This window comes from Oxyura jamaicensis, chromosome 1, assembly GCF_011077185.1.
Source record: "Oxyura jamaicensis isolate SHBP4307 breed ruddy duck chromosome 1, BPBGC_Ojam_1.0, whole genome shotgun sequence".
Lineage (NCBI taxonomy): Eukaryota > Metazoa > Chordata > Aves > Anseriformes > Anatidae > Oxyura > Oxyura jamaicensis.
This window is the reverse complement of record NC_048893.1, coordinates 41,813,623-41,825,911: the sequence shown is the minus strand read 5'-3', so window position 1 is coordinate 41,825,911 and position 12,289 is coordinate 41,813,623. Positions and strand designations below refer to the sequence as shown.

Below are 12,289 nucleotides of genomic sequence, written 5' to 3'. Positions count from 1 at the left end.
TGTATTTTATGTATTTTATTAAAATATACTGAAGACAAAATTTCAAACTGTCAAAGGAACAAAATCATTTTGAATAGTTTAAATGTTCAGTCTCCTTTATTTTATAAATATATGCATACATAGAATCTTATTCTACAACTAGTAGACAGCCAATTTCTTATTTGTGAAAACTGAAAAGTGGATATAAAATAGAATCCTTCACATCAGAAACACCTTCTAGGTATTTGTAAAAAAAAGGCACAAATGCCTGAACCCTTCAGGCTTTGCCTAGTCATGCTTTATGCTTATAATATACACCAAAATTAAATAAATGTCAAAGGTTTAAGGACATTCTTCTTCTTCTATATGCTCACAAGATAAATGTACTTACAGACCACAGTCATGGTATTTCTCAATGACTTCCAGTTTAAGCAGAGTCCAGTCACTGACTACTGCTTAACGTACAAAAGATAGACCTTTCAGCAAAATAAAAACTGTTTCAGCTGAACTGACTATTTTTTTATATAAATTCAGTCATTCTCAAAACCTCCATATGCATCTTCTCCATTTAAACATTAATTCCAATGATGATCCTCAACTGAAATTTTCTAACCAAAAGGTAAAGAATCACTCACAAATTCCAAGTTTTGACAGTTAGCCATAATCCCAAATTTTAAAATACTGGAAACATAGACATCAACAACTCATTGGAAAGCCATTTAAAAGTAAATGATGGCTAAATTACATCTTGCCAAAAAGGATTTATATATTTCTTTCTATATATGCCAATATTTTAAAAGGAAATTATTTGAACAACAACATAATGTCTACTAAATTTGAAAAGTTACATTATAAAACATAATTGGTGTCTTTTTTATTATTATTTTTATTTTTTTTTTCTGCAGAGTAGTATATCCATCCAAGGTGAAAAAATAGTCTGGTGAAATGAAACACATTTCAGTTCTTCAGATGAAATCATATCCATGCAATGCTCAGTTCCATTGGCATGAGCATTCTATAGGCTCTTGAATGACATACATAATTTCAGTGCCATTTCCTGAGCAGTGTAGTGGCACAGTCAGATTACGTGTTCCATTTTCTCGACAACATTTACAGAATCTTAAATGGCTATCAATATTGACGTTGAAAATTGTTGCAGATGGGCATTTTCCATCACAAGAAGCCACATTTATCTATGAGTAAATAAAGAACTGTAGTTAGACATCTCAGGTTTTCTTTTCCAGATTTCAAACTTCTGATTAAAATGCATTTTTATACTCGAAAAGAACTCTGATTTTAAAAGTTATCTTCTAAAATTCATTCATTCCAAGCGGAGATACATTTTTTAAATAAAGCATTTTGGTTGTATTCTGTCTTAACCTTGAGCAAAACTTTGTGCTGTGGATACCAAAATCGTATCCCTAGTATACAAATGAATAATTTCAAAACAGCATATCCAAATTCACATCCGTTTCATGTTCACTGCTGAAAAATTACATTCTATTAAGCATAACAAAGGATAGTCTGTCATTCCTTTTGAAAGTTCAAGAGGAAAAGTGTATCAGTGCTAAAGCTTTTCCTTTCTCACTCACACTGCTCACAACTAAGAGCCCAACAATATTAGCTGTGTCATCACTGTAACAAATATATTAGCAAAGTAGATTTAGTGTCAAACAGCAAGGGGAGAGACAGGCTATAAAATTATTTATTTGTGCTCTAGACTTCATCAGAGCTAGTCTTTCATTATTTTATTACATGAAGTCTTCATAGGTAATATTGTAACAGAAAAGAAATTAGTAGTTTTAATTAAAACTTCAGCCGACATTGATACACTAGGAAATCAGAAGTAACCATATCAGACCTAGTTTTTTGTTGTTGTTGTTGCTGTTGTTTGTTTTTTTCTGTTTGTTTGTTTTTTCATGTTAGTATTTCAATCTGATTTCTTATTCAAGTGAAGCCTGTGAAAGGTACTGTGATCCACACCCTCCAAGCGGTGTCTGAACAAGTGAGACATATCCAAACAAATTAGATCAGAAGGTTAATCTTAAGGCTTTCATGATATTTGACAAGGAAGAAGAAAAAAAAATATATTAAGATCTTGTCCTAATCATTAATAATCTCAATTACTAATTAATTACATGTAATCATGTAATCATGCTCAGCCATATCAGAAGTTTGACAGCATTCATCTGGTCAAAGAACACAGATGTAGCTCCAAACCAGCCACAGCCACAGCAGATACTGCCATTTGATAGGCCAAAGATTTACAATGAAATAAGGTCCCAGGTGTTTCTGTGGTAGGAGAACTGGAATGGGATGGAAGTAGAACTGAGGAAATGAGTAGAGATTTTGTGGACATTAAAATGTGGACATCCTTCTGGTGAAGGATGAAGGAATCTGAGCTAGCAGCAATAAATTAAATGGGAAAGAAGATGCTGGGGAGAGGAGCTTGTAAGATGGATGGAGGTGAGATGGGGCTTCTTTCTAGGGGATGTTTTGTTTTTTAGAAGGTGCATAGAGGTGGAAGGAAAGATAAAGAATGTATGGTAGGAAGTCAGAAGAAGCAAGACTTAATTCGTCGTGTCATTCATGGAATGAAACAGTGAACATTCTCATTGGTCTTCCCCAAACCCTCTCCAGTTCTGCAGCAATATGGGGAGACCATAATTGTACAGAGGACTCTTGATAGTGTTGCACCATTGGCTCATAAGAGACGCTAGAATGAGTTTGTTGCCATTCCCTATCCTATTCGATAAATGTCCTATTCGCTACTTTAAAAATCTATGAGATTTGACTACATTTTTCTTTTTAATATTCTTTGCTTTAGTCAACACCTTGTATTTGTTTTGTCATATTGGTGTCCCTGGCTTGCTAAAGTAACTGTGAAGGTCTCCACAATTTTCTCTACTCTTAACTATAGTAAAAAAAAAAAAAAAAAAAAAAAAATTAATTTCTTCTACAGACCTATACTCCCTAATTACCTACCTTTCTTCTAAAACTAAATAAATACACCACACATGCTTGTTCCTCCAGTTAAACCTCAGGTATGTGACTGTTGTTCATCTGTCAAGCTGGAAACTAACCTGCCCATCTTTCAAACTGTGATGCTGTTTCACATCTTCCCTTATGACTACTTCTTCAGCAGAATCTTATCAGAGCCATTTCAGAAGGCTCAAGATATTGTGTCAATTGCTTCTCTTTTAAGTGCTACATGAGAAGCCCATTTGCTCCTCAGACACGTCCTGGGTTTTATAGATGGGGCTACATCAAAGCTGAGAAATAAGATATATGAAGCAGACTCATAAATAAATGGGATCATGAATTTATGATATGGAGACATGCTGTGTGGAGGAGAGGACACACAGAGTAAAGGTCTTCAAGGAGAAATATAGCAGTGTTTCCGTCACATCGTAAGTGGAAGCATTTCTACTCCTCTTGAAGAGTGGGATGTTATTTCACAGTGAAGAGTTCAGTGCCTTTGTTAGTTATAAGCAATTATGGTGTGTACTTTTCATTTGAAGCCAGATGTTTTTCCAGGTAGGAGGACTCAGTCTTTCAGCGATAGGAACAGCTAACTTTAATCCATTTACGAGTAGAATAACATTCCTGGGGTCAAAGGTCTGCTTTTGAGAAGATAGCAGCATTTTTTGTTGCTTGTTGATAGGCATAACCCATTTCTAAATACTTGGTTTGGTACGCCATAGGCCCAGCATAAAACACGAGCATTTTTATGCTTACCGGGCTTTGACTTATACAATCATTTTTTCTTATAGTTGTCCTGATTGTCATTTTCTGGCAAATCCTTTCTTCCTTTTTGCCTGATAAAATACAAAAAGAAGGCATATTGAATCAATATACTTTTTGTACTATATTTTTGTTAATAAAAAAGTTAAATTATTAAAATTAATTCAATGATTACATATTAGTTTCATTAAGGTGCACACTGAAACTATTACTTTCATAATTTATTTATTTTGTAGAAAAAACTCATATATTAATACTTTCAGGAATTATCGATTTTTTAGCTGGCACATATGAGGCATCAACCTGTGCATTAATCTATACAGATTTTATAAATACAAAAATATGAATATTGTTTAAAATTGACCATATGGCAAGATAAGCATAATATTAGTAACTAAGAGAAAGATAAGTAATTTTAAATAGTGATAGAATGAATTCCCTTTTTAATGGGAATATTAAAAGTATGATCTTCTCAAGGCCTTTTAGAAGACATTCAGAACTTGACATTTGAAAAGATAAAGCTGTGAATTTGATTATAACTTTGATGCTACTATGGCTGCTTAGGATTTAAATAGAGCAAAATCCAATATTCTTCTTACAAAGAGATCCTTGAATGAAGCTTTGAAAGAGAAAGATGCATATATTTCCTAAATAGTGGTGCAGTTTTACCATCCAGAACTGAACCATGTAGCACCTAGTCTGCATATAGATCAAGGATTATGAAAATACTGCATTTTATCAGTATGGTCTGGGAGATATTGATAGGAGAGCTTTTCTTTTACTTGGAAAATAAAGCTGTACAGTGGAAAGCCATTTTTTAACATAACAAAAATTGTAATATAATACTGAAATAATTAAACATAAAATCTTCCATGCTGCACTCCATACCAGACTGTTTGCTATTACTATTTGTGTAACAGAAATTAGTTAGATCTCCAGTTCCAGTAAGCATCAAAATAATCTATTTGTTTTCCTGAGTGGACATTCTAGGCATCCAATTTATAAATTAATAATAACTATTCAGCAGAGTCTCTTCACCTTTAGCACATGCCTGCGTGGTCACGTATACACAAAAATTACAAGTTTTCTTCTGAGCACTTTTATAAGATTAATGAGCTCTGAGTAACCAAGATATTCTGCAATCATAGCTCCATTGGGTATCTGAAAATTAGTCTGCTCCATAATATACCTAGCTTTTAATCTAAGCATTGCAGGATCAAACAGGATTCTCTTGTGGAGCTACGAGATGTCTGTAGGACCAAAACAGCCTGCAACATCTTACTTTTCCTTCCTCAGCAACAATAGACAAAAAAGTATTCCTATGATTTTTCCATCAGAAAGCATTTGCCATCGTGAATGTGCGTAGACGCAGTCCTTGTACTTCTACAGCTCATACAGATATACGACATTTCAGCGTATAAGGCGCTGATGGCTCATGAAAACTTCTCTGCTGCTATACTTTTCTCTCATCCACTTTCAACTGTCAGAAAGTCTCCATTCAGTATTAGGTGAACTTGTTTCACTTGTTCCTTATTTGAGTAGGGAATCTTACTAAAATTTCTGTGACTTATGATTAAAAGCAAAGACCAAAAGCAAGACCAAAAGCAAGATCAAAACACGACAGTTCTGTAACCTCCCACAATTACTGCTGTAAAGAGTATTTATTAATGCATGATTTTACTTTGAGGATTTACTTTGAGGATTGTATGCTTTTTTCCCCCAGCATTTTCATAACTTTGCAAAACAAAGTTTTTTTTTGTTTGTGACAAAGAAGAAGTACTGTATAAATTCATATCTACAAAGATGAGATAGGGCAGTAATGTTCATTTTTGATCTATTTTAAGTCAAAAACAGTTTAGTCATTAACTTCAGAGACATAAACATGAGATCAGAATCTCTTAGGAGCAGTATTAAGGATGATGATATTTTTAAAAGTAAAATCATTTCTTATTATAACTGTATATTTTATAGTTATTTCTTATTACATACTGTACCCTATACAGTAGGTCCATGTAATAAAACCAATTTTAGAAACAAACAGGAGGAAAAACCATCTGCAGCATATAACATAAATGGATGAACCTAATTCTGACAGGTGTTGAGCAGTGAACCCTAATTAGGTTTTAAAAAGTCACTGATTTGGGAGGCCAGCAGGGGATCACCATCTCTCAGCATCAGGCCAATACCATTAAATGCATTTAATGGTGACGACAGCTATATGCATATATACAAGGAGTGCTTACACTATTATTAAAATAAGAAAATACATTATTAAAAATAATACCTGGTTCACAATTAATACTATCAGTAGGCACTACTGGACTAATGGCAAAGGGTAATAGACCCAATCCAGAACCTGGCAGAACCATTGGGAATATAAGTTTCTCATGAAATAAAAACATATTTATATAAATGACATTTCATTAATTCTTACACTGCCAATTGCAATTTTTCTTTTAGCAAAAGATGATGAGCTTTCCTGTTAGTGTTCCAAATTTAGAAACTGTAGCTGCTTCAAGTCTCACTGAAGATGTCCTAAACTTTATTACTTTCCTGATTAACACAAAACTGGAATGATGCTTCCTTGTAGACCAAACTTTTGCAATGAGTCTCTCTATGGCAAGGTAAGAATTAAATATATGCACTCATTTTGCATGCACTGAATCAAGCTCTTCCAGAAAGATTATTTGTTCCCATTAAAACCCCAAGGTTTTGCAAGCTCTATTTACACATACTCTTTTTATCTGCTTCACCACTGGGCACATGCTTTTAGTTAAAAATAAAACAAAAACAAAAAATAAAATAAAATAGAGTATAAGTGTATGGATCATATATATTTTTAGCAGCCACCTGAGTAAGAATTTCTGAAGTATAACAACACCTTTCCTGAGGCTACAGAATATGGCCAAAATTATAAATCTTCCTAATCAACAGAAAATCAGTAGCCATTAATTCTTTGAGATAATTTTCTAAATAAAGCCAACCCATTTTTTCTGGTTTTAGTTAAAGATTTTTCAACGTAGCTCATTGCATTGAAGAAAGAATATTGATTCATAAGATTTTAGCACAATTCTGGTGTGTTACTTTTCTCTGCTGGTTCTTATTTTTTTAAAAAATGTATTTTGTTATATTAAAATAGCTTCTATTTTATATGTTATGCATATTATAGAGCAACAATACTTGCAGATAACTTTCAAAGCTTTACATAATTTGGAAACTAGAGTATTGCTCTATATTTTATAAATATGAATATTTCCCCTTATATAACCAAATAATTTAGCATACAAACACGTGTAGGTAATCCATTGCACTTCTGAATTTTACTTAATACCAGTGCAATATACTTACAAGCCTGTGACTTTCTATTCAACATTATTAAAGCCTTGTTTAAAAACAAACAAACAACAACAAAAAAACAAAGACTACTTTTTCTGTACATTTTAACTCTGACATTGAACACAAAAAGATCCAAAAAGGGAGGTAGTAATTTCTGTAGCATTCAACAAGTTCTTGCTCTATGTAATTAATTTCACAGAACAATGTTTTATTTTTACGTCTAGATGATTATTGAACTTGATCAGAAAACCTTTCCTAAACAAAACTGCAGAGAAAATCAAAGATTGTTCTCAGCCTGCTTTTAAACTTTAAATAATGAAGACTTCATGTGTTCATAATTTATGTAAACTTAGGTAAACATGCATCACAATACATTCATCATATTTTAAAGTTACACACACAGAAAATGTGAATGTATTTCCAGATATTAAAAAGTCAATTTTATATAAGAATTGTTAACATCAATACTACTCAGCTCCCAATGACTTTTCCTCATTTGGGATTGAAATATATCTTCTACAGTGGAAAGAAATGATTTTCAATTAAAAATATTTTATTTCAGTATTTTGGCCCTGGAAAATACACAGCAGTGAAACAGAACAAATAAGTATGTTTGGAGACTTAACATCAAATTAAGTATCAAATTTAGATGGAAAATACTTATATTTTATGGTGAATATAATTACGGCAATATTTTAGAGTCTGCTTAGCAATAGAGGAAATCTTTTAATTATTTTAATTGAGATAACTTTTCATCTTCTACAGGTTATATTTGGAGAGATTTGGTTATACTCCAGAACATTAACATTAAAAACCACCAAGTCAGCAGCCAAATGAAGCAAGACCATTTAATAAGAGTAGTTAAGTAGCTATAACAATTTTGATTTGTGTAGGGACAGCATGCTTTTTCCTTCTTTGTGTCTCAGCAACAGGTTAAAAAACACAGCCCTCCAAACCCAAAGCCAAACTAGCATTTACTGCAGCCTTCATCACTTACAGGTCTTGCAGCAGCCATCATTATATGTCTGCACAATTCCTCCGTTCTAGAGAAATAAAAGAAGAATATATCAAAAAAGACTGTGCCCGATGCAAATGTATATTGTATCTCAAGAGATTCCATGTTTTAAAGATGTCCAGCTAATAAAAAGTAATATCATCTAAATCAAGAGAATTGCACAAATATGCATCAAATGTTTGGTTCACAAATTCTTTAGTCTTTAACACTGAAAATGAACTTGTCCCTGGTTATCTGACCTGATCTAGTATCCTTTGAATAAGCCTCATTTCTATAAGCTGTTTTTTATATTGCCCATTATCACCTATTTCACCAGCAGTGAGATTTAGCAGGAAAGTTTTAAAAATTCATTTATGTAACTTTGTGGATGATGTAAAAGGATTTACACTGCTTATATACCTAGCAGAAAATTAGTACCTATTAAGGAGCTATTTACAACATTAGATAAATATATGCATGTATATATGCACACACTTTTGACACAGAACATGAATTGCAGAATCTCATACATATTGATGTGCTCAATTATTTTTTCTCAAACAATAATAGTCTGTGCTATTTTATTTTCTAAAGTCACTTGTTAGCCAGAAAGTAAAAATGTGTCATAGTGGAGAAAATGTCCTTGTGAAATTAAAAGAGAGCACGAGGGAAAGAAAGACAGAAAGAGAGCCTACTGTCTATCAGAATGCATGCAAGGAAGAAACGTACCCACAGTTTTATTGCATAGCCCAGAACTGTGTGTAAAGCAGACAACTGAACATCAATAGCACTTTTACAACAAAAGACAAAAGCTTCCATTTGTAAGGTTCTGTTGTTTCATGTATATTTTTAATCTCATTACAGGAAAATTACTAAGTTTTTCAAGAACTTCTTAGATAAGCACTTAGACTCTTAAATCTGTATTTGTTCCGAAGTTATCCTGAGCTGACTGTCAGAAGAGCTTTCTCCTGGCTCAAGTCTATACTTTAGAGTCTCTGAAAAATAGGTCAGCCTGATTCAGGAAGTTAATTTTAGTGCTTCATTCATTACAATCTCAACTAGAATTATTAAGGAAAGATCCTAATAGATAGTGACAAATGGGTTCCAAGGAAGAAACTCAAGGATAAAGTTAAAGTGGAACAGGCATTAATTTTAGATAGAATGCCTTCTTCATGACTGGAAGAAATAAGGAATTTTAAATAAACGCAATGGACACATAAGAGTTGGGCTAAATTTGTAATGTGTAGTCAAGATAGCAATGGTACTTACACTCTACATGGTATTATGTTTTTTTGTTTAGCTTATATATGGTATGGTATACCACAAATGCAAGAACTAGAAATAAGAGAAGTATTAAAAAATTAGGGTAGTACCAAATTACAAGTATAATTTTTTCAAACAGTTTTCTAATGTACATGAAGCATCCACATTCTTTAAAACAGAATTGGTCATGCCAAAATTACATTTTTAGATACATGGTATAGGTAGATACCCTTTCAAGTATGATAAATACTTTTTGTTATGTCATACAAAGTTTAGTTTAAGAGCTAATAAAGTTTATATACACATGGTCATCCTTCTAATCCTTGCATTGCTTAAGTAATTTTTAATATAGTTTGCATTTATATGCAAGATTTCTGAACTGCTTCATCCAATTTATTTAATATATATAAATATATTAATATATACATATAAATACATATAAATATATATAAACTTAGAAGTATTATTCTGAACTGAAGTGAGAACTAGTGATTAGCACTTTATATTAATGGTATGTCAAGTGCAACACAAATTCAAGAATATTTCAAAAGCAGTCATTATTAAAGCCTAAAAGGAGTTTCTGTGCTCCTCACAGGTATTGTTAGTCAAAATGCAAACAGAAGAATAGAAAACAAGACTGTACAGTGATCACTTACATCTTATAACTTACCACTTTTTTAACATTAAAGAAAGCACACAAAGTATGTGTGCATTTTCAAGTGTAGGTGAAACTCCATGCTGACATATGAGTTATTGTTACTCACCTCACCCAAAGTACAAACCTTTGTACACTCAGTGTCATTGAAAGGGGGACAAACAACACCAGAGCCCAGTATCATAGCCCCCGCAGCAGTCTTTGTACACTTGTAGTTTGTGCAGTTGGAGCTCCAGGTGCTTCCTTCCTGAATGTGTAATACAAAACCGTTGTCAACAAAGAAACACATTTCAGCTATATCTCAACTCCCAGATACCTGTACAAGTTTTGCCTTCATGCTGCAGTACCTACTGGAGTGGAAAGTTTGTTACACGCTTACCCATACCAGCAAAGACCATCCTCTAACTGCACTGGCGGCTCCTCCCTGGAGGTACTGTGTGTACTAGGGCAAAATGAAAGGGGTCTGTGCCAGAAAAAAAAAAAAAAAAAAAGGGGTAGTGCTTTCTTTTGCTCTAAAAGCAATGGGAAGCATGAACCAAGCTGTGGCCGTGTCTAAATGTTTGACATGTGGGTGCTGGAATGCAACAGTCAGATTCTGAAACTCAGAGGTTCTGTTTGCACACTTGCTTGCTATAGAAACCAGGATGGAGAAAAGAGTGGCCCTGCAAAAAGGGGGACACGGGAGTCCTGATGTGGACCCAGAAGTACAAAAGTATTGCCAACTCATCTCAATCACAGCATATGACTTAGAGTTACAATTCAACCTCTGCCTTGCACTTAGAACATATCCAGCATTAAGTAAATGATTACTTTACCTGTCTTCTGAAAGATATTACAACCAATAAAATGAAACACAGTATTCATCTGCTGTGAAACTGCAAGTCTATCAATAAATGTAAGTTTTCCCTATTACATCATTTACCATAAACAGCCCCTAAGCGCATTAGCAACAATAAGGAAGTATGAAACAAGATTCACTGTATGAGTTAACTAAGTGACCATCAGGCATTTGTATTTATCATGTCATTATACTTATCTTCTGTCCCTTCCCAGAGGCACTTACCTCATATACAATTTGTGTGCCATTCTCAGTGTGAAAAAAACAGGACACATTTAGACAGGTACCACAGCAACTACGGTGACTGGAGGAAGGAATATATATTTGATGCTAGAAGAAAAGGAAAAAAAAAAAAAAAAAAAGACTTTTTTTTTTTTGTAAATATACAGTATATAAAAATTCATTGAATTCTGAAAATAAAAATACCAAGAGAAACAATATGGATGGATGAATATTACTTCACATCACCTCTTAAAAGAAGACTGCAGTCACAGAAGGTATACATCATCACTGTTAAGTTTTCAAATTCCTTCTGAACAAACTAGACTAGCAAAAATCTGCCCTGTGACTTTTTTCCTAATTGTGAAGTTGTGCTTACAGATTGCATCATTCTGCTGTTTAAAGTATACTTACAGCTTCACATTGCTGGGAACAGTTCACTATTGTAAAATGCATGGCATTGTATCCCGTGTTGTGATCTTTTTCTTGTAAACACTGTACAGTGTAACAAAGGTCTCCATCCAAGTACTGAATCACTGATTGTCCAGGATTCAGTACTGTTACTTCTTGGAAAATGCATACATCATCCTTTTCTGACACCAAAAGAAAAATATGTTACGAGTGAAAAAAAGAAATCATCAAGCAAGTTAAGAAAATCTATGAGAGTACAAAAGTAGGGCAAAGTCTTATTCACTGCAAAAGGCTTCCAAGTTTTAGATTTATCGGTTTGTGGGTTTAATTACCAAACAAAAGAGGGAGGGGGTATAATTCAGCTCAAAAAAAATGCTACAAAGTGCATAACTGACTAAAATTGACAATATTCCTACTGTGGAATTAAAATAATAATAATAATCTGTTGTTCTTACTTTTTTAAAGAGTTATGTTTTTTTAACATCGAGACAATTAAATTACATGAATTATTCTGCACATCATAAAATTTAGCCTTTTTGTCAATTAATAAAGCATTCCTACAATTAAATGTGGGACATGAATATGTTCAAGCTGTACTCTAGATTTGTCCTTTGCTACCAGAGGCAGTTTAGCCTGGGCTCCTGTCAGGATTATGGGATGCCTCATGAACTCCCATAGACAGTGGGCTGAAATCTAGTTTGCATAAGGTAAATGAGTTACAGAAGGGAGCAGAAATCTGATCTTAAAATTCGGCTCCTACCCTCTTGCTGGCTCATTTGAGATTAATAGTGTGCAGGAGAAAAAAGGAAGGAAGGAAGGAAGGAAGGAAGGAAGGAAGGAAGGAAGGAAG

General features: G+C 33.4%; 1 protein-coding gene across 4 annotated transcripts in view; it reads right to left on the bottom strand.

The window, feature by feature from the left end:
• Window positions 1-506: 506 nt before the first annotated feature.
• OTOGL (otogelin like) overlaps window positions 507-12,289 on the bottom strand; it is a 96,546-nt gene continuing 84,763 nt past the window's right edge. For 3 of the 4 annotated variants that reach the window (XM_035340936.1, XM_035340960.1, XM_035340944.1), the window contains 7 exons: window positions 11,443-11,621; window positions 11,035-11,139; window positions 10,099-10,218; window positions 8,057-8,102; window positions 6,008-6,079; window positions 3,718-3,797; window positions 507-1,172 (listed from right to left, as the gene is read on the bottom strand). In XM_035340936.1, the coding sequence (XP_035196827.1) occupies window positions 972-1,172; window positions 3,718-3,797; window positions 6,008-6,079; window positions 8,057-8,102; window positions 10,099-10,218; window positions 11,035-11,139; window positions 11,443-11,621 (803 nt within the window). In that variant the 3' untranslated portion in view covers window positions 507-971. The remainder of the gene's footprint in view (window positions 1,173-3,717; window positions 3,798-6,007; window positions 6,080-8,056; window positions 8,103-10,098; window positions 10,219-11,034; window positions 11,140-11,442; window positions 11,622-12,289) is intronic. The other variant, XM_035340952.1, reaches the window with a different exon arrangement.